The sequence below is a fragment of the Corylus avellana genome, chromosome 2 (assembly GCF_965113065.1).
Source record: "Corylus avellana chromosome 2, dhCorAvel1.hap1.2, whole genome shotgun sequence".
Lineage (NCBI taxonomy): Eukaryota > Viridiplantae > Streptophyta > Magnoliopsida > Fagales > Betulaceae > Corylus > Corylus avellana.
Genome location: NC_142491.1, coordinates 36,740,331 through 36,765,368, shown reverse-complemented (window position 1 = coordinate 36,765,368; position 25,038 = coordinate 36,740,331). Strand labels below are relative to the sequence as shown.

At 37.7% G+C, this 25,038-nt stretch overlaps 1 protein-coding gene and 4 pseudogenes across 1 annotated transcript; all 5 read left to right on the top strand.

Moving 5' to 3' along the window:
- The first annotated feature begins 7,503 nt into the window (after window positions 1–7,503).
- On the top strand, window positions 7,504–8,394 carry LOC132183564 (putative CCR4-associated factor 1 homolog 9 pseudogene; annotated as a pseudogene).
- Window positions 8,395–9,898: 1,504 nt separating this feature from the next.
- On the top strand, window positions 9,899–10,574 carry LOC132183640 (pathogenesis-related protein STH-21 pseudogene; annotated as a pseudogene).
- A 4,230-nt stretch (window positions 10,575–14,804) lies between these two features.
- On the top strand, window positions 14,805–15,618 carry LOC148587706 (uncharacterized). Its single transcript, XM_088512771.1, has 2 exons — window positions 14,805–15,200; window positions 15,301–15,618. Exons 1-2 carry the CDS (start codon window positions 14,805–14,807, stop codon window positions 15,616–15,618), a joined length of 714 nt encoding a protein of 237 aa, XP_088368897.1.
- A 503-nt stretch (window positions 15,619–16,121) lies between these two features.
- Window positions 16,122–16,604, top strand: LOC132167843 (major allergen Pru ar 1 pseudogene; annotated as a pseudogene).
- Window positions 16,605–17,896: 1,292 nt separating this feature from the next.
- LOC132183719 (pathogenesis-related protein STH-2 pseudogene) lies at window positions 17,897–18,501 on the top strand (annotated as a pseudogene).
- Window positions 18,502–25,038: the final 6,537 nt, after the last annotated feature.

Here is a 25,038-nt window from a genome sequence, read left to right as displayed (position 1 = left end):
AAGAATACAATGATAAAAAATGCTAATAAACCTAACAATACAAAAATATCACTTGATGAAACTTTAGAACGATTTTTTAAACAAAAAACTAAAGAAATTACTATCTCAGATTTTCAACATGAGATTAGTAACATCAAGAAAGAAATTGCAGATTTAAAAATGACCTTTTTACTGTTAAAACTGATAATAATGATTTAAAACAACAATTGTTAATACTAAAAATCCAAAATTGTTTTCAATATCACAATTCTGATAAAGAAAATGATAAGCAATCTGAGCATTCTGATGAAGCGGAATCCAACTATAAAGTGATTTCCAATGAAATAAACAATGACATCAAGATTATCAGTCTTATTAACAAAATTGTTCCACCCAAGTGGTATTGTAAAGTTCATATTGTCATTGATCGTGATTATGCATTTAATACCATTGCTTTGATTGATTCTGGTGCTGATTTGAATTGCATTCAAGAAGGAATAGTACCCAGCAAATATTTTGAAAAATCCACTAAAAGACTAAACTCTGCCAATGGAAGCCGTTTGCAAATCAAATATGAATTAAATAGCATACATGTCTACCAAGGTGATATCTGTTTTGATACTCCTGTTGTTCTTGTTAAAAATATGACTGAAAAAGTTATTCTTGGTCTTCCTTTCATTTGCATGCTTTATCCTTTTTCTGTTGATGAGACTGGCGTTTCAATTGTTAAAATGGGTGTTGAGGTAAAATTTTATTTTGCTAACAAATTTGAGATTGATATTAGTCATTTTAACATTATCACTGCCAAAACTAAGCACTTAAACTTCTTAAAACAAGAGGTTAAATATAAAAAAATTGCTGAACAACTTTTAGATAAATTATTGCAATCCAAGATTGTCTCTTTCAATAACCGTATCATTGATCTTGTCTGTTCTGATCTTCCTACTGCTTTTTGGCATAGGAAAAAACACATTGCTTCTTTACCTTACATTAAAAAAATTTCTGAAAAGAAAATCCCCACTAAAGCTAGGCCCATCCAAATGAATGCTGAAACTTTAGATTTTTGCCAGAAAGAAATTGCCGACCTACTTGTTAAAGGGATTATTCGTAAGAGTAAATCTCCTTGGTCTTGTGCTGCCTTTTATGTTATGAAAAATGCTGAAATTCAAAGGGGAACCCCTAGGCTTGTTATCAATTACAAACCACTTAATGATGTACTAGAATGGATCAGGTATCCCATTCCAAATAGGAAAGATTTAGTTAGTCGTATCAGTGAGGCTATAGTCTTCTCTAAGTTCGATATGAAGTCAAGATTTTGGCAAATCCAAATTGATGATAAAGATAGATATAAGACTGCTTTTACTACCCCATTTGGACATTATGAGTGGAACGTTATGCCTTTTGGTTTAAAGAATGCCCCTAGTGAATTCCAAAATATCATGAATGATATTTTCAATCCCTTTAGTCACTTTACTATCGTTTACATTGACGATGTTCTGATTTATTCTAAATCTATTGATGAACACTAGAAACATTTGAACTCGTTTCTAGAAACAGTCAAACACAATGGACTTGTTGTTTCTGCCAAAAAGATTAAGCTCTTCCAAACTAAAATTAGATTCCTTGGTTTTGACATTTCTGAAGGTCGTATAAGACCCATTGATAGAGCCATTCAATTTGCCGATAAATTCCCTGATATTATCATTGATAAAAATCAGCTCCAAAGATTCTTAGGTTCTTTAAATTATATAGCAGACTTTTACAAAGATCTGAGAAAACATTGTAAACCTTTATTCGACCGTCTGTTAAGCAATCCTCCCCCTTGGACTGACACTCATACTTCTCTTGTTAGAGAAATTAAAGCCCATGTCAAGGCTTTACCTTGTCTAGGAATTCCTTCAAATAATGCTTTTCAAAATCGTTGAAACAGATGCTTCTGAAATTGGTTTCGGAGGTATTCTGAAATAAGTTGTTTCACTAGGGTCCCCAAAACAAATTGTTCGATTCCATTCTGGATCCTGGAATAAAGCTCAAATAAATTATAGTACTATTAAAAAAGAAATTCTTTCTGTTGTTTTATGCATCACTAAATTTTAACCTGATTTACTAAATCAAAAGTTTTTATTACACATTGATTGTAAATCTGCCAAGTACATTCTGCAAAAAGATGTTGAAAATATTGCATCAAAACAAATTTGTGCCCAATGGCAAGCTATTTTAAGTGTTTTTTATTTTGATATTGAATACATTAAAGGTTCCAATAATTCATTCCCAGACTTTCTCACTTGTGAATTTTTGCAGTGCCAGAATGGCAAGCAAAAAGGACAAAGAGAAGATTGAATCCAAGCCTTTGGCCTTGAGGCCAGAGACTCCCATTGTCCCTCCAGCTACCACCTCTTCCATTGCACTAGCCAATTGTTTCTCCGCTTTCAATTCCGGCTCTCCGGCCACTTACTCCAGTGCCCTTATTTCTGATTATGACCATTTTGTTGTTGCTTCACAAAAGACTGCTGCTCCTTTCATTAAATACAATAAATCCTCAGCTTATGTTCTTCCTCATTCTGAATATTTGTTTCACATTGAATTAAACAGATCCCACATTAAATTTCCTGCTCAAATTGCTACTTTCTTTTTTCCCCCAAAATTTCATTGGATCCCTGAGCATCCTCAGAAAACCCTTTCTTACTATACCAATATCTTACTCCAAACAAAGTCCGTCCATTTTAAACCCATTTTCAGTAAGACTGACCCCCAACAACTCATTTATCACAGCATTTATTTCGATAAGATCATTCTTGAAAAGGATTGGGGGGAACATCCCTCACATCTTAGGAAGTTAGATGATTTCCCAATTCCTTTTTGCTATTATGATTACATTAATGCTTGGTACAAATTTTTCCTTTTCCAAAATTCTAAATTTGATCACTCCTGGTTCTTAAGCTTTGATAAAGAATTTGGAGGCATTCTCCCCCTCTGGTTCTCCGATTGGTGGATGAAATTTGGCCTCATCTCTGACATTCTCCCATTAAAAATTGTTGAAGCTTTTAAATCATTCAAAAATCTTTATCATACTGATGAATATGGGAGCAAATTTCCCCATGCTCTCCATTTTGCCCAAAAATTCAAGGTTCCTTGGATCATCAAGTGGCAATATGTTATTCTTGATGACAAATTGGAACGCCATTGGTATATTAAGTGGTGGGATAATTACCCACGAACTGATCATTTGATTGAGAATTTCAAAGCATTAGCCCAGTTACCTAAAATCCAATCTCCTTTCCTTCTAAACCATTAACCATTGGCAAATTTGCCCAATTGATAACCCCCAGTGCTTTCCTTTCTCCTCCCAAAGAAGCCGTTACCCCTACTACTTCTTCTTCTAGTTCTTCTAAGAAAAAATTATTTTCGAAGAAAAAAGAGAAGAAGGAAATTTTAAAAGCATTACTCATTTCTTTCGATGATAGCTTCAGTTCCGATGAAGACAAAAAACCCGATGATAATGACAAGAAATCCGATGCATCTTCTGAAGCAACCTTCAATCCTATATGGCAATGGTTCGGGAATTCTGGTTTTCCCGGAGACAGTGATAACTATTATCCTGGAATTGAAGATTTATAGCTCATTTGTCCTCTGTGGCACCATTGACAGCTCATTTGCCCCCGTGGCACCACACATCATTAAAATCTACTGAAGACATTTACCAGATCATTCTAACATAGTTCCTGCCGACATTATAGTACCTCCTACAGTACCTGCCGACATTACAGTATTGCTACAGTGCCTACCGACACTACAGTATTTACTTTACTATTTCACTGTTAAAAGTCCTGATGTAATTTTATTTTACCTTTGGACTCTGTCTATAAAAGGACATGTCCCCTTCATTGTAAGGCAGAAGCTTTCAGCCTAAACATCTGAAATCCATCTGCAACTATCTTGCTGCTTTCAACTTATAATCCTTTCCGTTTTCAACTTGTAACTTAACCACTTCCAATTTACATTTCAATCTGTAAGTTCTCTTATTAATCATTAATCAAATCTTTTGATATCTTTTCATTATCTATTTGTTCCATTACTCTTTTATACGCTCCAATTTCACGCTTACTCTGAAAAATTTTGCATCATGTTTATTTTAACTGCATATACCTCCTACATGGATGGTTCTACCTCCTGCATGGAAGGTTTTACTGCTTGATTTTAACTACTTTATTTTATCATCATTCTCCCCCTTTGGTATCAAAGCATATATATATGGACTTGGCTTACCTGCGGTAAACCAAACTACCGCATATCTGCGGTAGTTTGGTTTGAAGGCTGGGATTTCAAGTTAGCCCAAAGGCTAGCGTGAATTTTTAAAAAAAGTGCCGTCAATAAATTATGTTTAACTTCCGTCAAGAAATTCTGTTAACCCCTAAGTGCCGTCAATAAATTCTTCTCAAACCTCTCTTCTTCTTCTCTTTTATCCAAAACGTCTTCTCAATTTATCTTCTGAAAATGATAATCGATGTGCAATTATAATGGGTGGTGGTGGTGGCAGCCTCATGATGCAAGTAATAAATTGTTTGTAGTGGCAATGCTATCACCAGGTTGGTGATTAGGGTGCAGTGGTTAACGGGGAAGCTATATCAGCAGCTTCATACGGACAGTGGAAAAATGGAGGTGATAAAATGGTAGTAGCAGCATGGTGGCCGAAAAAAATTGGCAATGCAGCATGCATAACTAATTTTACTTAATTAAAGAAAAACAGAGAAAGAAGACTGATTCTTCCCATATGCATCAACAACCATCGCCTCCATTTCTCCAATCCCTTCCACTGTCCCCCAAAAACCTCGGTTCTTTTTATATACACACTCACAAGCATAAGCATAGGCACAAGCACGCAGTTTGTCTGGTTGTTTGTCTCTTTTTCTCTCGAGCAATAACACAAACACAGAGAGAGTCTTCCTTGTTATTTGTTCATGGCCGAGGAACACCAAAAGCCAGCGACGGAGGAGGTGGTGGGTGTCTGACCCACCACAGAGAAAGAGTTGCCGATTCCGGAACCGAAGCCAGAGGCGGAGAAGCTGGGTCCGGTTGAGGAAGTGCCGAAGTGGTAGAGGAGCTGGAGAAGCCCAAGGCCGAGAAATTGAAGATTACCGAAAGGATATTCAGACCTAGGATCTCTTTCTTCCAAAAAAACATTGGCTTCGCCTGCTTCTTCTTCTGCTGCAGAACAACTAGAACTCCCAAGACTGAAGAGAAACCTGAAGAACCTCCCAAGGTGGAAGACCAAGTCTATCGGTTTTGGGTAAGTGGGAAAACAGAGGAGAAGACAGTTTGGGTCTTTCTTGACGGAAGTTAAACGGAATTTCTTGACGGCACTACCTTTGGGGTTAAAAAACCTTAATGTGAAATCCCAGCCTTCAAACCAAACTACCGCAGATATGCGGTAGTTTGGTTTACCGCAGGTAAGCCTAGTCCTATATATATATATTATTTTGTGTCATGGGAATGTTTTAAATGGAAGGTTTTAAAGAGCATTGAATGAAAGTTGTTCCACATTAGAAAGAGTGAAGATTTTGTTGGCATTTATAAGGTTCAACAAATTTAAGCTATTAAGTGAGCTATGCTAGGGCATACTCTAATGCATGTTATAGTAGCGCGAGTGGCGTTGGCTATAGGGCGCTAGTGGCGCCTTGATGGTGCACTTGGCACTTACAACAGTTTAATAGCAGTTTTATTTTGAAATTCAAAACAACAGTTTTATTTTCAAAATTCAAAAGAGCAGTTTTATTTTGAAATTCGAAATTATCTTAGAATAGATAATTATCTATGACAATTCAATTCTCTTTAATATCTTTTTAAAAAAAATAAAAAATAAAAATAAAAATTAGCATTATCCTTTCTTTTTGGTTACTAATTGGAATAGAAAATTTGAGAGTATTTTTGGGTTTTATTTTTGTTTGCGCAAAACGTAGTTAAAATACAGAGATTTTTGGGCTCCATTATATCCTAGAGAAAAATTTGCTGCATACCAATTCTAGTGGGGGCAAATATTTTCTTAAGGAGAGTGACGTTGTAACACCCCTTAGGAGCATTTTCGTTTTCTGTATTTTTCCCTATTTTTATAACAATCTAAACCCTTCGTGATCAAAGAGAGAGAATAATCATTAAAAAGACCCCGATTCAATTAGAGCAGGCCCAAACGAAAGGAAGAATAATCAAGCAGTAACTATTGAGGGAGATTACAAAAAGGCAGAAACTATTGAAGAATCAAAAAGACCCAAACATTATCACTACTTATTTGGTGAGTGAGAGAGAGAGAGTGAGAAATAAGAGTTCAGGTGGAAAATGCGCTATGACTGGTGAGGGAGATTGAGAGAGAGAAGTTGAAAAAAAATAAAAAAAATTGTAGTGGCTGTTGTCCTAATGTAGTCTGAATACAACATGTTAACTTGTTTTACATTGCAAAGAAAACACAAATCCCCAAGTTTACTTATCTATAAAAGGATGCATATCATCTCTCTTTGAAACCAAGTGCCTTGCTATATTGACTCGGGCTCCATACTCGACTAGGCAGGCTAAGCAAATGCTCATATGCAAGCTAGCTTCTTGAGCCGTTTAAGAGTTCGTAAAGTTTAATTTTTTTTTTTTTTTTTTTTTTTTTTTTTTTTTTAAAAAAGACATTAAATATAAGAGTTAGCTCACGAGCTAACTCGACTTATTATGAGCTCGAGCTCGATTTTTTTTGCTCGCCCTTGAGCTCGGCTTAAGTTCGAATAAAATTTAAACGAGCCAAGCCTGAACAAGGAAATTAGCTCGCTCAAGCTCTGCTCGTTTACAATCTAGGCCTAGTGTTGTTATGATAAGCTAAAATAATGCACAAACTATACCTGCTACATCCACTTTAATTTTAATGCAATATTATTGATACAAGTGAATAAAGTCAGTTAAAAAACAACAGTGCTAGAAAAAGTTCAATTTATGTTTTGTTTCCATCTTGATTTTGAGAAGGGGCGTTATAATAGGATATTTTCAATAAATCACAATAGCGAACACAAATTAATCCAACGGATTTTTGCTTCAGTGCTATAAACAAAGAATTAAAATTCCTAGTAAATAACGTGTAACATAGTAATTAAAGTTAAATTTTTATTTTTAAGTAAGAAAAATAATTAGAGACCCAAAAAAATGAAGCACGATATTTTTGTTTAATTAGAGAGAGAAAGTGCTGGAGATATGGAGAGGACAGTCCAGGATAGGAGTTGGGCCTGAGCTCAACTGAGACCTGCTCTGGGAAAATTCTAAAGCCCATATTTTTAGACGTCGGCCCATGTCAATATTTTTTAGTCGGTGGTTAACCGTTAAAGCACCAGAAAATTTAAATTCCTAGGTAGAATTCCAATTCGAATGGAAGTTGGGATTAGATGGTGAAGGCGGTGGGATATTGGTTATAAAAGAAAAGACCCTTGGAATGATGCCATATCAAACAAAAAAACTTTTTTGCTCCAAATCAGACGTTTTCTTTTTTGGTCGCAAATAGCAATGGCTCCTCCTCCTCCGCGTCCAATCGTCGTTCGTCAAGTTTGGCAAGACAACCTGGAGCAGGAATTTTCCGAAATCGTAAGAGCTCTCTCCCATCATCATTTAGCCGCCTTCGACTCTGAGTTCCCTGGCGAAGTCTTCCCTTCTACCATCCGCCACTACTCCGATATGTCTTCCGCTGAGAATTACCTGCATATGAAGCGCAACGTGGATGCCACTAAGATCATCCAGTTGGGTCTCACTCTCTCGGATGCTAAGGGGGATTCTTGCTATGTTTGGGAGTTTAATTTCAAAGGTTTCGACAAGGAAACCGATCTTCACAATTCGGAGTCCATCCAATTACTAGAGCAGCAGGGGACTGACTTGAATAAAAACCGAGAAAAGGGTATCGAATCTAAGGAGTTTGTGAGGCTAATCTTCAACTCTGGCCTCTTGTGGAATTCCAAAATCGTTTGGATCACCTTCCACGGCGCATATGATTTTGGCTACTTAATCAAAATCTTGATTGGGCGAGAACTGCCATATGATCTCATGGAGTTTATTCGTTTGGTGCTATACTTCTTTGGGTACAGGGTGTATGATATCAAACACATGATCAAGTCGTGCAAGGGGCTGTATGGAGGTTTGGAGAAGGTAGCCAACACTCTTGGGGTTAACCGTGTTGCGGGGAAAAGTCATCAGGCGGGTTCTGATAGTTTGCTCATCTTGCACACAATTATAAAACTAAAGGACGTTTACTTCGGCGGTCAGCTTTGGATGAATTTTCGGTTGACTTTATACAGTCTAGAAATCCAAACTGAACGTTGGGAGTTTGGATGCACCAAAAATTTACGGCTTCCAATTTCTAACCGGATGCAATCAGCGATGGCATGTTACAATATTCAGTTTTAGGTTTCCTTTCTTAGACAATGTATAGGATTCTTCACAACTATTGTAAATCTGATTTTTTTTCGTTGAAATGGAAACAAGTTTTAGTATTGAGTGGGTATCACAGATATTGCTTACATATTTATTATTCAAACATATCTATGCTTTGGCAGTAATTTGAGCTCTATAGCGCCTGTGAAAGATTGCTGTTAAGAGCTACAGCCAAAACCCAGCGTCTTATTTTGCTCTGTATCTCTTAAACTGCTCTGTATGCTGGTAGACTATGATTGTAAATTGAAATATGGTTGTTGCATACTTTGCTTATTCTCTTCAACTACGATTTACCCGAACTTTGTTTGGTAGGTCAATTGTAAAGGAGAGAAGGCAGTTGGTTGAGGCATTGTTGGTGCTTACTTGACTTATGAGTCAACTGAATAACAAGAATAACACTGGCTGCATATTTATTTTATCTATTACTGGGAAGTTTATGATTTCTTGTCTGTTTGTAAGTCTGCTTCTGATTACTCCCTTCAAACCCAGAAAGTCTTCTCCTGTACCTTCTCTTTTGATTCTTCGTAGGAGACTTTAGAAACTAGTTTTAAGAGGAATGCATTTGGTTAGAAGGTTAAATGAATTTGGACTTGTTCATTGAATTGCGATTGATAGTTAATTTGGGAATAACTATTTTAAAACTCAATTAAGAATATCCAAACGACTTGTGCTTTATGGAAAAACTCCAACTCGGATAATTAGAATTTGCTGTTTGTAGGCTTCCTCCACTCCCTCCCCCTTTCAAACTATCCAAGAAGAGGTTTTTATCACTTTAATAAGAGTAATTGAAGGAAAAGTCTGGGAGATTAAGTTTGTTAAGTTGCTGAATGTGTATTGTCTGCCATCCCCCTAATTTTGAAGAAGTGCATCTTGTGTTGGCGTGGATTTTAATTGCTTGTGTTTGCATAATTATGGGGACCCAAATCAATGCTGACGATTATGATCCCAGAATGAGGTTTTTGCTTTAGATTTTAGGTTCTGATATCAAAGCTTCCAAGTTTAACAAGCATACATTGATGATATCCTTTCTTTGGTTCACTTATCTGATTATTTTTTCTGCCTTATTTTGCTTTTCTTTTGTTTGGTATTGCAGAGCAGAGATGGTTGTAGGATGGTTGAAGGGGGGCGGCTTTTGCATATTGAGGCTGTGACTAAAGGAGAATGAAAGCAATATTTTAGGCAAAATCCAGGGCCACTGTCCTATCTCTAAGAAGGACAGTGGCCCTGGAGATTTTCTTAGAAATTAAGAATTCTTCAATCCCCTGTTGAATTGGTCAATATCCAAAGACTTTGGACGGAGAGTACTAATGATACTAAAATTCATACCAAAGCCAACTTTAACTAAATTTCTGCATAACGACAAATTTAAGGTCTTTCTATTCCTCCCCCAAAGGGCCAAAACTATTCCCACATAGATCTAATTCATTTCATCTCCTCCTTTCCATAACATTCCTCTAGATTCATAGTGTTGGCAATTATGGCAGTCACCAAAATTACTCAGACCTTTGCAACTCAGGTGACTCCGGACAGGATGTTCAAGGCCTTGATCCTTGACTCTCACAACATCTGCCCCAAGCTCATGTTTTCATCAATAAAAAGCATAGAATTTGTTGAAGGCAGTGGAGAGGTTGTAAGCATCAAACGGATCAATTTCACTGAAGGTTAGCAACTCTAGCTAGCGTATTATGTATACTTAGTGCCTTAGTTCAGACAAAATATATAAAGCATAACCTCAAGGGGGTTGGCTTGTCTCGTAAGTCACTTAGTCCTGGTGTTTCATGAAGCATTAAGTTTAAGGTTCGACCCCCTTGAGTGCAAACAATTAGTTGGAGCTACGCCCGTGAGCAAAAGCTCGAACTTCACTAACCCGTGTGGAGAGAGACGCTTTGTATGGTGTATTTCCATTAATCGAACTAATGGGAAGGCAAAGGCGGCCCATTAATGGAGAAGCTTGAATATATTAGCTATGACCTGAAGTCTGAGGGATATGGTAGAGGAGGATGCGTTTGTAAGATGAGCAGTGAATACAAAGCAATGGAAGGAATAGAGATCAAAGAAGAGGATATTGAGTTTGGAAAGGACAGAGCCATAGGGATGTATGAAGTTGTGAGGCCTACCTCTTGGCTAACCCTCATGCCTACGTTAAAAGATAAAATCTGAACAAATTAAGCAGATCCCACTAGGTCAATTAACAATTCCTTGATTTCCTCCCCATGTTTCATGCTTACTCCATACTTTATTCTATGATTTATGGGATTTGTTTCCGTTCATTAGTCTATATATTATCTTCTCTTGTAACCATGGAAATCACTGAATAAAGATGTAGTTCTTTGTGTTCTCTTCTTCTTCCCTTTCTTCTTCTTCTTCTCTTCACAAAACTTCATCCCCTTTTCTATATTTTACATGGTATCATAGCACTAAATTAACCAACGACGTTCTAGTTCCTTGCCCGTTGTCTCTCTGAGTCATTTCATCGAGCACCTTAGCCACATCACATCTATTTGTTGAATCATAGGTTGCAAGCTCACTCCTTCCCAATAGTTACCGCACACCTACATCAATCCTTGGTCAAACCTCTCTCTCATCTTAGCCGCATCACATCTATTTGTTGAATCATAGGTTGCAAGCTCACTCCTTCTCCACAGTTACTACACACCTACAGCAATCATTGGTCAAACCTCTCTCGATCTCACCTTCATCTCCAACACAACTCCACAAAAAATAAAAAATAAAAAATATCGTTTTCAGGTTTTTGGTATTTTGCGGTGAAATCTAACTATCCATTAGTGGTTTTGCGGCGAGATTCGACCACTCCTTGGTATTTGCGGGGAGATCCGACCTTCCCTTAGAAATTTGCAGCGAGATCCGACTGCTCTTTGGTATTTTACGGCGAGATCTGACCACCCCCTTGGGGTTTTTGCGGCGAAATCCGACCGCCCCAGGTGGTTTATGGAGAGATTCAACCGACAAACTGCCAATTACTTTTTTGTGTATCAAACTAAAAAAAGTTCCTATCATCAGTTTGCGGGGGAATTTTAAAGGAAAAAATCTAAACAAATCAAGCAGATCTCAGTAAGTCAACAATCCCTTCATTTCCTCCCCATATTTCATGCTTACTCCATATTTTATTCTATGATTTATGGGATATGTTTCCCTTATATATTATCTTCTCTTGTAATCATGAAAATCGTTGAATAAAGATGTAGTCCTTTGTGCTTTCTTCTTCAACCCTTTCTTCTTTTCTCTTTACAAAACTTTCATCCTCTTTTCTATATTTTACAGGCTATACTTGGAAAAGTCGTGTAATCATTTCGAGGATTGTGTTTTGTGTAATAATTCTAACAGACTGCATTTCTTTGTTTCTTTCAAGAAATGCATTTTCTGTTCAATGAAATGCTGCAAAAGATAACCAAAAGCAGGTTAGCCTTGTCTCTGGATTCTACTTTTGTGGTTCTGTAAACTCGTGGCACATATCTTAGCCGACAATTACCCCCTTAAGCATACACCTTTTTTTCGGTTTTAATGTCCAATGTTCAAAAAGTGACAATAGACCCTGATAGTATCTAATTGTGCTAAAAAATCATCCATCAACTTTTTTCCATCTTTTTGAACAAAAACTCAGATAAGTTTGTTGAATTTGACTTTTTAAGAGGCGAACTTTTGAAAATGCTCCTAAAATTAAAAACAAAATATAAAAAAAATGGCGGTCGAGCCACCCCCTTTGGGCATATGGGGGGGTGGCCAAATTACCCCCAAACCCATTTGGGATAGTTTTGACTATCCCTATTTGGCTACACTCCCAATGGCCTTGGGGTTGGTTTCAACCATCTCCATTCAGGCCAAAGGGGTGGCTCGACCATCCCCGACTTTTTTAAAAGGTTTTTTTTTTTTTTTTGGCACTATAACCCTAAAAGGCATTTTTAGAGTTCATCTCTTAAAATGTCACGAGTGACACATGTGGGTTTTTGTCCAAAGAAACGGAAAAAGTTGATAGTCTTTTTTGCGGCAATAAGATACTTTGTGGGAGGGCCATTTATTAGTTTTTTTTAAACATTGAATGTTAAAACGAAAAAGGATGTACTTCTAAAAGTAAAGTGTATTTTCACTAAAATAATAATTAAAAAAAAAAAAAAGAACCCGAAATACTCATCACTATCCTACACATTATTTACCAAATTTCATCCCCTGATTTCTTCTTTGGATGACTAAAATTTTCATTCAAACACAAACAAAATACCCCAAACACATTGGCAACAAAATACCCCAAACAAAATACCCCAGACCAGAGATGGTTGTAGGATGGTTGAAGGGGGGGGCTTATGCATATTGAGGCTGTGACTAAAGGAGAATGAAGGCAATATTTTAGGAAAAGTAATTGATCTGCAACTATTGTGCTTCTTGGTCCACCATTAGATCTGTCAATTCATCAGCACAGCATTCTTATGGTAGCATGACAGTAGGAATTGTTTTATGCAAGATTTAAAAGATTAGCTGATATTTGGATGCCTAGGGAAACTGAACCTATCTCTAAAAAGTACAGTTTTACTGGGGTGAAACCTGATGGTTTGAATGTAGCTTAAGTTGTTACTGAGGTAGCTTAGTAGTCTTGGAGTGAAGTTAGGTCTTCAAGGAGAACTCCTACTACAAAGGCTATTGCAAAAGATAGTAACAACCATTGGACTAATTCCTTTCACTTATTAGCTCGAGCTGATGGAAAGTATGAATTGGGAGAAGTGAGAAGGTCAGGAGCTGCTATTACTGTAAGGAAATTACTCATATTTTCCATGACCCATGAGATGCGAAAAATAAGAAGAATGCGGAATAACAAAGATAAGCAATCACACACGACACGAAGATTTAAGTGGTTCGGCTTAACAAGCCTACACCCACTGGCGGAGACGACCCGGAGAAAATCCACTATCAAAATATGGAGTACAAAAATAGTAGAGAGAAAATCACTCAGATCCCAAAGCCCCAATACACCCAAATCTTACTATCACACAAGAGAGATTATTCCTAAAATAGAATACAAAAGACAGATATACAAACTCTTCTTTTGCTGGAACAGATGGCGGCTAGTCTTTATTTTCTTCTCTCACTCTACAGCACCTTTTCTTCTAATCACTTGTTTTTTGCTCCTCCAAAAAACCACCAAGAAGAAAAAACACCCTGCTGCCTTTGCACACACTTTGATCCCTCTCAAATTCTCTCCCACGTTGTGTCTACTGCACTTACGTTTTTCTCCCCTCTTTTGGTGCTTCACGTTTTTGGCACTCTGATGAAGCTATTCGGCTTGTCCCTCAATAAACAAGACACTCTTTTATAGTGTGACTAAGTCGGTCATAAGCCTCTCAATGCAAGTCCAAGAATGAAAAGGAATCCAATATTGAGTGGGAGTAGGAGAAGTCGACTGAAGCAAGAAACCTCTCCTAATTGGAGAAGGAATAATGTTGTTGGGCCCACCGTATTGATGGATGGCAAGTCACACCTAACAATTACTTCTCTTCAACAAGATATTGATAAGGCTTTAAATCTGGATAGCTCTGCTTTTCCTACATCTTTGGATAAGGGAAAGAGTAAAATGGGGGAAGAGGAGGAGGTGTTGATGAGAGGGTTTTCCCCTACTTTATGAATCTTCTCATTTGGAATGTGAGGGGTTTAAATCACCCCTCTAAACAAAGGGAGGTTAAAAACATGACTAAACTTCATAAGATTGGTTTAGTGTGCTTAATTGAGACTAGGGTAAAGGAAGCTAAAGCTGATTTGATCAAAAATGCAATTGTTCCAGATTGGGGCTTTGTTGTTAACTATGAGAAGCATGTCCTAGGCAGAATTTGGATTTGTTGGAATAAATCTGAGTTTGATGTTAATGTCCTTGATAAAAGTGATCAAAGTATTAATTGTGTCATTCATTATTCTAAGGATAACCTTTGTTGGTATCATTCTTTCGTATGTGGTGCTAACAAAGGTTTAGATAGAATGAATCTTAAGCATAATTTGGCAGCTATGAAGCTAAAAGTTGCTGATAATCCTTGGATGCTTTGTGGTGATTTTAATGTTGTTAAAACTGTTGCTGAGAAGTGGGCTTCAGATAAACTCAATTCTTATGAAGTTGAGTTTGGGGCTTGTTTGCAGAACCTTGAGGGTGTTTGATCTTAATTTTAGTGGCTGTTTTTTTACTTGGAATAACAAGAGTGAAGAGCCCTGTTTTGTGGCCAGAAAGCTTGACAGAGTAATGGTAAATGAATATTGGATGTGCTATCTTGGTCAAACTGTTGCGGAATTTCTTAGTGGGGGTATTTCAGATCATTCTCCTGCTATCATTCCAGTAGGAATCTTGAAGAGTTTTGGCCCAAAGCCTTTTTAAGTTTTATAACTATTGGATGGAGCATAAGGATTTTCTGCATTGGGTTAAGGAAGGTTGGAGTAAGCATGTTGATGGGGTCCGAATGTATAAACTGTGTATGAAACTTCGTTCTGTAAAAGCAGTCTTGAAAGGACAGAATTTGGTATGTTTTGGTGATCTAACACAGAGGGTTATTCAGGCCCGTGAGAATCTTGATTTAGCTCAAAAAGCAGTCATTGTTTCTTTTGGGAGTGCTGATTGTATGCTCAAAGAAAGAGAGTGCCTCCATGCTCATGTTTCTATTACAAAGGCAGAAGAGGCTTTCTTAAAGCAAAAGGCTAGAAATCAATGGCTGCAACTGAGTGATCAGAATAATAGCTATTTTCATCATCTTCTTTCAGAAATTCCATTACTCATTTGTGGGATGAAAATGGTAATAAGGTAGATGATGTGGAACAAATTAAGAGAGTGGCTGAAGATTTTTATGAAATACTCTTAGGAGCTACCCAGATGCATTTTGATGAGTCGGTCAGCTCGTTTCTGGTTCTCTTCTTGCTGAGAAGGTTGCTATGCTGGAAAAAGAAGTTACAGCTGAGGAAATCAAGAGTACTCTTTTTAACATGAAAGCAAATAAGGCTCCTGGGCCTGATGGGTTTTCTTCTGATTTTTTTAAGGCTTCTTGGTCAATTGTTGGTGAGGAGGTAGTTGCTGCTATTAAAGGGTTTTTTAATACTGGTAGTAGGAGGCAGTTCCTCAACAGGAAATGGGTGTTTATAGCAGCTGAATGCATGTATTCATCTGTACAAAGAAAAAGGAAAGTAATGTATAAGTATCTCTCTTTTTTCTCCTAAAATTAAGTTTATTGAGCTTCTGCCAATTAGTGCCAAAATAAGTCTTGGAAATTTGCTACGGATTTGCTTCTAGTTTCCTTAAGCTGTTCTTGCAAAGATTCTGTTTTGAGTTTTTGTCATCTTATCTCTCCCAAGTAGAGGCCAGCCAAGCCCGAGTTTGTTTTTAGTGGATTTATTAATTGACCTTAGAGTGATGGTGCAGATGGAAACCTCTTCCAAAATCAAAAGACAGTCTAAACACGCCATTGAGATCCATACTTTTGTATTAGCATAGCCAACTAACCTCAAGAATGACGCCCCTCTTCAAATTGTTATTAATCAAATGCACAACAGGACAGCCCTGAGAACCAAAGCGAAACAAGTTAATTAAGGAACAACAACCTATAAAAACCACTTAATTCCCTTCCATTTTCACAGCCCAAGTTGAAGAAATTCTAGATTCCAAGCCATCTCCTTCAAAATTAGTGCCTAGCTAGTTTCATTAATCCTCAAGAAAGGATATCATGGGCATAATCACTTACGTAGACGAGTACACCTCCCCTATTCCACCAGCCAGATTGTTCAAAGCCTTGGTCATTGATGCTCACATCCTCATCCCAAAACTCCTCCCACAGGCTGTTAAGAGCATTGAAATCATTCAAGGAGATGGAGGGGCTGGAAGCATTAGGCAGATCACTTTCGCCGAAGGTAGCCAATTCAGTACTGTCAAGAACCGAATTGATGAGCTGAATGAAAAGACTTATTCCTACAAGTACACTGTGATCGAAGGTGATGCCTTGGCTGACAAGCTTGAATTGATTGTTCATGAGGTTAAATTTGAGGCAACAGCAGAAGGTGGGAGTAAAAATAAGATGACAACTAAGTACCATACCAAGGGTGACGTAGTGATCAAGGAAGAGGAAATCAAGGCTGGCAAGGAAAAGGTGTTGGGTATGTACAAAGTTGTGGAAGGCTACCTCCTCCAAAACCCTGATGCCTATGCTTAATTAATGTTCATCTCCAATCAGTCTCTTTTGTCTACCGTTTAATGTTGTGGCTTTTGTCTTTGTCTTTGAATAATCGCCTTAATGTGGTGTGATAATAAGTCTCAATCACTAGTGAATAGTGATGGTGTGGACAACATCAACATGGCTGCTGTTGTTGTTTCATATATATATAAAGCATTTCTACAATATGAAAATGATGAATTCCCCGTCTACTTCTTCTATTCTAGTTTGTATCGTCTCATGGGTGCTACTTTGTTATGACCCATCTACGCGGCACATATATAAATGCCCGAATTCTTTGCTCTAAACCAGTTATAATTAACCTTTCTTTTCTTTTCTTCATCTCTTTTATTTCACAAAAATTGAACTTAAAGATCCTTGTAATTACTTCTTTAATCTATATATTTGGGGATGTGGGTGTTGCGCACCTAAAATATGCGAATTCTGTCTATCTACGCAAAACCTGCAGGATGGAAATACTCTGTTTCTCTCTTTCATCTGGGATCCAAGTTGAAGTACTCTTGAAGTGAGACTTTCCCCACTATTGGCTTTAAATTTTGTAGAAAGCATGACATAAGTAGATTTTTTTTACAAAAAATCTAATTCAATTTAAACTAAGGGTGGCAATTCGTGTTCACGTGTCGGAATCAAGTCGTCTCGTAGTATGTGTATAAGATTACATAGTTCAATCCTAATCCGACCCATTTAATTAAATGGGTCAGATCCATCAACACTGGCCCTTTAATTTTGTATTAGGTTCGTATCGGATTCGGGGGTCATGTCAAAAATTGTCTGCCATTATGTCACTTGTTGAGTTCAGGTCGTATTGAAATATGTGTGTAAGACTATATAAGTTAACTTTAACTTGACTCATTTAATTAAATAGGTCAGACTCTTCAACTCTAACCATTTAGTATCGTGTAAGGTCATGTCAAAAATTGCTGACTCTAATCTAAATCCACTAGAAGGCAAATAGTCTTTCCTACTAAAACGCAATTCAATCTCAAAGCGTGGACATTCTGTGTGACTACTAGTGGCCTTGGAGATTTTCTTAGAAATTAAAATTTCTTCAATCCCCTGTTGAATTGGTCAATATCCAAAGACTTTGAACGGAGAGTACTAATGATACTAAAATTCATACCAAAGCCAACTTTAACTAAATTTCTGCATAACGACAAATTTAAGGTCTTTCTATTCCTCTCCCAAAGGGCCAAAACTATTCCCACATAGATCTAATTCATTTCATCTCCTCCTTTCCATAACATTCCTCTAGATTCATAGTGTTGGCAATTATGGCAGTCACCAAAATTACTCAGACCTTTGCAACTCAGGTGACTCCGGACAGGATGTTCAAGGCCTTGATCCTTGACTCTCACAACATCTGCCCCAAGCTCATGTTTTCATCAATAAAAAGCATAGAATTTGTTGAAGGCAGTGGAGAGGTGGGAAGCATCAAACAGAACAATTTCACTGAAGGTTAGTAACTCTAGCTAGCGTATTATGTATACTTAGTGCCTTAGTTCAGACAAAATATATAAAGCATAACCACAAGGGGGTTGGCTTGTCTCGTAAGTCACTTAGACCTGGTGTTTCATGAAGCATTAAGTTTAAGGTTTGACCCCCTTGAGTGGAAACAATTAGTTGGAGCTACGCCCATGGGCAAAAGCTCGAACTTCACTAACTCGTGTGGACAGAGACGCTTTGTACGGTGTATTTCCATTAATCGAACTAATGGGAAGGCGAAGGCGACGCATTAATGGAGAAGCTTGAATATAATAGGTATGAGCTGAAGTTTGAGGGATATGGTAGAGGAGTATGTGTTTGTAAGATGAGCAGTGAATACAAAGCAAAGGAAGGAATAGAGATCAAAGAAGAGGATATTGAACCTCTTGGCTAACCCTCATGCCTATGTTAAAAGATAAAATCTAAACAAATTAATCTGATCCCACTAAGTCAACAATCCCTTGATTTCCTCCCCATGTTTCATGCTTACTCCATATTTTATTCTATGATTTATGGGATGTGTTTCCCTTCATTAGCCTATATATTATCTTCTCTTGTAACCATGGAAATCACTGAATAAAGATGTAGTTATTAGTGTTCTCTTCTTTTTCCCTTTCTTCTTCTTCTTCTCTTTACATAACGTCATCCCCTTTTCTATATTTTACATGGTATCATAGCACTAAATCGACCAACGTCGTTCTAGTTCCTTGCCCGTTGTCTCTCTGAGTCATTTCATCAAGCACCTTAGCCGTATCACATCTATTTGTTGAATCATAGGTTGCGAGCTCACTACTTCTCCGTAGTTACCGCACACCTACATCAATACTTGGTCAAACCTCTCTCTCACCTTAGCCGCATCACATCTATTTGTTGAATCATAGGTTGCAAGCTCACTCCTTCTCCATAGTTACCGCACACCTACATCAATCCTTGGTCAAACCTCTCTCGATCTCACCTTCATGTCCATCACAACTCCACAAAAAATAAAAAATATCATTTTTAGGCTTTTGGTATTTTACGGTGAAATCTAACTATCCATTGATCGTTTTGCAGCGAGATTCGACCACCCCTTGGTATTTGCGGGGAGATCCGACCGTCCCTTGGAAATTTGCAACAAGATCCAACTGCTCTTTCGGTATTTTACGGCGAGATCTGACTGCTCCCTTCGGGTTTTTGCGGCGAAATCCGACCGCCCCGGATGGTTTATGGAGAGATTCAACCAACAAACTGCCAATTACTTTTTTGTTTATCGAACTAAAGAAAATTCCTACCATCAGTTTGCGGGGGAATTTTAAAGGAAAAAATCTGAACAAATCAAGCAGATCCCACTAAGTCAACAATCCCTTCATTTCCTCCCCTATATACTCATTCGCCCTTTCACGCTCATTTACGCCCCCAGGCTCTCTAATACCCATATGCCAGTGTTTTGTGAGGATTTTGTGAGTTCTTGGAGGAGAGATTTCTTAGAGGTTTTGCTTCAATGAGGTAATCTTCTAAGCCTAGTATTCTCTTTAGTCGTTATGCTGTTTAAGTGTTTTCATAGTTAGCTTAGTTGATAGTTTGTAGCTTCTAGTTATGTTGTTGCCCTTAATCTTGGTTTAAGCATAGGTTAGCGTTTAATTCTTGTTGGGCTTGTTTCCTTTAATATGGAGATGTTGTTTTGAGATAGAAGACCCTAGGAATCCTTTTGATAGCTTTAGAACCAATTTGGGAGGATAGGAGGATGGTTGAACCAAATGAGGTTCTACTTGAAACTCTCTGAGCGGACGTACGACCATAAGACCGAACATACGAGCCTTCTGGGCAGACGTACAGTCAAGGACCCGGACGTACGGTCAGAGGTGTTCCAGGGAACGCCACTTTGGCTAGTCGTCCAATAGCCTCTGCTTTCATGTTGTAGGTTCGTTTTAGTTGGATTTAGAACTAATGATAGGTCTTTTCTCAGTATTCGAGGTTATGGAGCCTCAAAGGAATTTTATGGAGGAGCCTTACGACCCGGGTGAGTACAAACTTACATGGATGCTTGTTGTTACTTTTCTCTCATTGCACGTCTATTTTATATATATATCAAACATGCATATTTTGCAACTCTAATGAAATACATTTTGGAACTATTGTGAACTTTCTTTTGTGAAAACGTGTGTTGATGAATAAGATAACGATGAGGCTTGTAAAACTGTGCATGTAAAAGACTGATAAGATTAATTGCATCGTATGACATGGTACACCGGTACGTGCTGGATAATGGTCATGAGCTTACTATACATGTTAACTTTATTGTCAAATGTGTGTGTATGTGGGCTTTGGATCCAATGATTTTGTAACTAAGGCCCAGCCATTCCTTAATGGGTGGTCACTACAAGACGTACATCATTGTGGTGTGGGCCACCCGAGGTCGGACTCGGTCATGCCACTAATGTTATGTACGGTAGCGTACAATATCCGGGGCACTGGTGTTGTATTATAGGTCACTTGGGACAGCGCCAACCCTGTTGAAAAGTGGTAATATCTCGGGTAGACCATACGGTTGAACTATTACTGTTACTCATGATTATAAGCATATATTATATCTATATCATATCCATGATAAACTGTCATCTCATAATGTTGCATGTGCTTTATAAACAACTGAGTTCACCATTTAATGACAAGTACGTCATGTGCATTTATACTCACTAAGTCATCGGACTTACCTTTGTATTATTTCCCTTTTTTCTCCATATGTACAACTATACTGTTATAGATAGTTTAGCAGAAGAAGGATACTGCAAAGCATCCAGTTATCTTGGAGTATTCGATCCAGGAGATGCTTGAGGACTTATTGCAAGCTTAGGCGGGTACTCATGGTAACTAGTACTTTTGAGTTATGTTGTAGATTTAGGAGCCTTGATGTATACTTGCATATTAAGGTGTAGCATAAATCCCTTGTAAAGATGATGATATGTATAGCATTTCAACTACTTTAATGATCTTTGGTAGATGCTCTGGTTGTAATGATTAATGTTTATAGAATTTTAATACTTTCCGCTGCTTAGTATCCGCTCTTTTCGAGGAGTAGAGGTCCCTGAGTCTTGTTCGGAGTGGAATAAGGCTGGGAGACGAACCAAAAAATTAATTACTAGTTAATTAATTTTTGAGGAGTTACAGCTATCCACCCCAGTGACCACAAGGGCGTTCTCCAATTGCCCCTCAAGCTCAAGCTCAATAGCACCAGAAGGGTTAAACGTTGGAGTTGTGCCGGAAGTGCAACAGGGTTCACTTGGAACTCTATAGGATGGGTGCTGGAACATGTTACTGGTGCGGCCAGTTCGACCATTTCAGCAAGGACTGCACATGGACTATCGTGGGGCTCTTTAAAAAAAAGTTGTTAGTTTGTGGTTTTTTTTTAAAAAAAAAATATTTTTCCCTTAATCTCATGTGTATGTGGTATGGACTAGTTAGTTAAATCAATTTGGATGATCGAGTCCTGGGTTTAACATAAGTAACAAAAGATATCCACACTGGATTCTTGGGTTAATCAACATGGGGACCTGGGAGTATACACTCATGCCCTAGGCCTCATGTGTTTGTCGATTTCCACATAAATTATGCTTTCTTAAAGAACAACTTAGTATACACCCATGCTAAATCCTTTAAGAAAGAAAAAAGTTAGAGTATACACCCATGCCCTTAGGTTGACAAACATTAGATATACATGACATGATCAAATCATTGGCATATTGACATATTATCTAAATATAATTAGTGGTGGACATCAAAGCCCTACCTTTTTATTATTATCAACTCAATCCAACATTTGTTTTGTTTTACTTTTGAAATTAATTTTAAGCAAAATTCAGCAATCCTCGTGGGAATGGCCCCGTATTTTCACACTAAATTACTGTGTTGACCTCGTGCACTTGTGGGTAAAACATCCAATTATTTGCCTATTAATTTAGGTAGATATTTGTGACAACAGCTAGGCCTTAGTATGATAAGGTTTGACTTTTGATTTGATATACTTGTCAAAACCTCTTGTTGGTGAAACTTTCTCCTCATATTGTAAGTTGTTAATTTTTCTCATTGGATGGCTTACACACAAGCATGGGTTGAATTGAACATTTTTCATTGCTTGGGTTAAACAAAACGTGTTCTAGTATTCTCAAGTCTCATGTAAATTTTAAATATTTTTAGATATTTTTGGATATTCATTGCTTGAAAGTATGAGTTTTTTGATGTATGCATCATGTGTGTTTATTTGACTTTTGAGGGGGAGAAACCTTTTCGGTTCAAGTTTCTTGTTGAGATTAAGCCATATATTGAGGGGGAGTTTTTGTTCTTCATGGTCTTGCATTATACTTCATGCATCTTTCTATCTGTGATCATGATTTTTGTTTATGTTATTCTTGTTCCACATATTTTTTATGTATTTTGCGAGTGTTTCAGGAAACATGAGACCTTTTGTCAATTTGTGACAAAAAGGGGAGAGTTATTTTTGGGGAGATGATGGCTATTGGTTTTGTCATCGAATTTCTAAAGGGGGAGTTTGTTGGTTTTTTTGTTAGCAAATTTCGGTGATCAAAACGAACCTTTCAAGAGCCAAGTTTCATATCCATGCAAGGCCGTTCGGACGGGAAGCAAGGTCATCCGGACGCTCGATGAAAACAGTTTTTTCTGAAAGCCTCGTCTGCAAACTTGTCTGCAAGCCGTCTAGACAAGATATATAAACAAGAAAACCCGAGAGCTTCGTTTGCAATCTCATTTGCACCCCATCTGGACGCGCCACTCCAAAAGTTTCAAGTTTGGGATGATAACCCTTGCTCCGCCCAAGCATCATCAATACGGCCCTTGTCTCTTTCCGGACGGCCATGTAAAAAATACTTACATGGCCGTGTTTTACTTGTTCCATCCGGACAACTCTTGTCTCCGTCCGAATGCCACGTACATGTAACAGTTTTAATTGATTGTAAACTGTGCTAGGTGTAGGGTTTTAAGTGGCTATTATATATATATCTTTATAGAGAGAGGAATATGAATTTTCACCAGAGAGTTCGTGAAAGGCTGTGCTTAGAGAGAATATTTTTTGTTAGCCAAAGTATTCCTCTTAGAGGATTTTGGTAGTTTGATTGTGTGCTTCAATTGAGAAGTCTATAGAAAGGGTCCGGTAAAGGAGAATCACGTTGAAGAAGATTGTAAGCAAGGAGACGAGTTTGAGGCTTGTCGATCTTACAGAGCCAAGGACTTGCAAAGAGTTGTAAGTGTTTCCTGTGTCTATAATCTTTGAACATCTCTTGATAGTGATTTTCTGGGTTTGACTGCCTCGGAAAGGTTTTACTTTTAGATCGTTTTCTAAAAGGTTTCCTCTTTGTCACCAAAATCATTATGTCTTATTAATTAACTGTTTTGATTATTTTGGTGATTGATTATAGATTGCTATCTGTTTAATTCAGCATATTGTGATATACACATGCATAGCGTTTTTCACACTCGAAGACAGCCGGGTCACCTATCAAACCAGTCTAACCAAGAATCCATTTTAAACTCAATTTAGTCATTAACAACCCATAAATCAATAACAGAAATCTAACACAACCAAGAAAATATACAGAGAATAATACCCATGACCGAAACCTCAAGAAGAGAAAATCCAACATCAAGACCCATTCAATCAAGAATTAAAATCAATTACCCATTTGAAGCTAATAATTTATAACTACTGGAATGGAAATTAGAGTCCAAAGAACACTGGTTTTGGCGTTGCTCCGCCACTCACGGCGCTGACTCCCCCTTCACGGCTCTCTCTCTGTCTCACGTTGTCTCTCTGTCTCAGTCTCCCTCTCGGTCTCACCGTCTGCTTGTCTCCTTCTCAATCCCTCTCTCTCGCCTACTCCATCAATCTCAGCCCCAGTTCTCTCACTGCTCTTCCTCTCTCAATCTCTCCGTCAATCTCTCCGTCAATCTCTCTCTCTCTCTCTCTCTCTCTCTCGTCACTTCTCTCTCTGCCTCTAAGTCTCTCTGATGGGCAGATATAAGAAAAGAAAAGAAAGGTTAAGAAAGGAGGAGAAAGTGAGAGTGGGTGCCGTGTGAAGAAAAATGAGGAAGAAGAAGTATAAATAAATGAGAAAGGGGGGTGGCTGCTTTCGGCAGAGGGAGAAGTCAAGAAAGGAAAAGGAGAAGGTGAAGAAAATTGGGGAAAGAGGTGGGGGCTGTTGTCGGCAGGTGCTAAAGTGGAGCAAAAATGACAAAGAATGGTTTTATTATATAGACCAATATGAGTGCTAGCAATGTGTATAATCTTTTCCACAAACGGTATTCACTTTAACTAAAACGTATCTAATTTCATCCAACTTAATAAAATCTTATATAATAACCCTCACCTAAGTCACACTCACTGCTACAGACACAATAATACACATATTCGTTCACACAATAATTAATCAATTTCATTATCACAAATCTTTTATCATATTTTATTAAACCTCTAATTATATTTACTGTATTTAAGTTCACAGTTAATATTGTTACACTAATAATAAATTTATCATCAAATTAATATCTCACATAATAATGATTATAAAATCTAGGTCGCTGCATTTAATCATTTAATCAACACTTAACAAATGGAAAGCCCTTGAGACTATTGGCTTCTCCATTGAATTGGGTGCTACTAGATTCCTTGGTTAGGCTCATGTTAAGCTATGGTTTGATCGGTTTTGAGGAAGCGCATGTGGTTCCCGTTGTCTAAACCTCTCTGTGTGATGCCTAGCAACAAAGGGTGTACATGTAGACGGATATTGATAGCCCGTTTCCGCTCTCTACAATTATCCATTATCCGCATATGCGGATACAGATGTGATTAGCAAAAATTATTTCTACATATGCGGATGTGGATAGCAATTTTATGATGTGCGAATGCGGTTAATAACTGCATCCGCATACCCTCTCTATATAA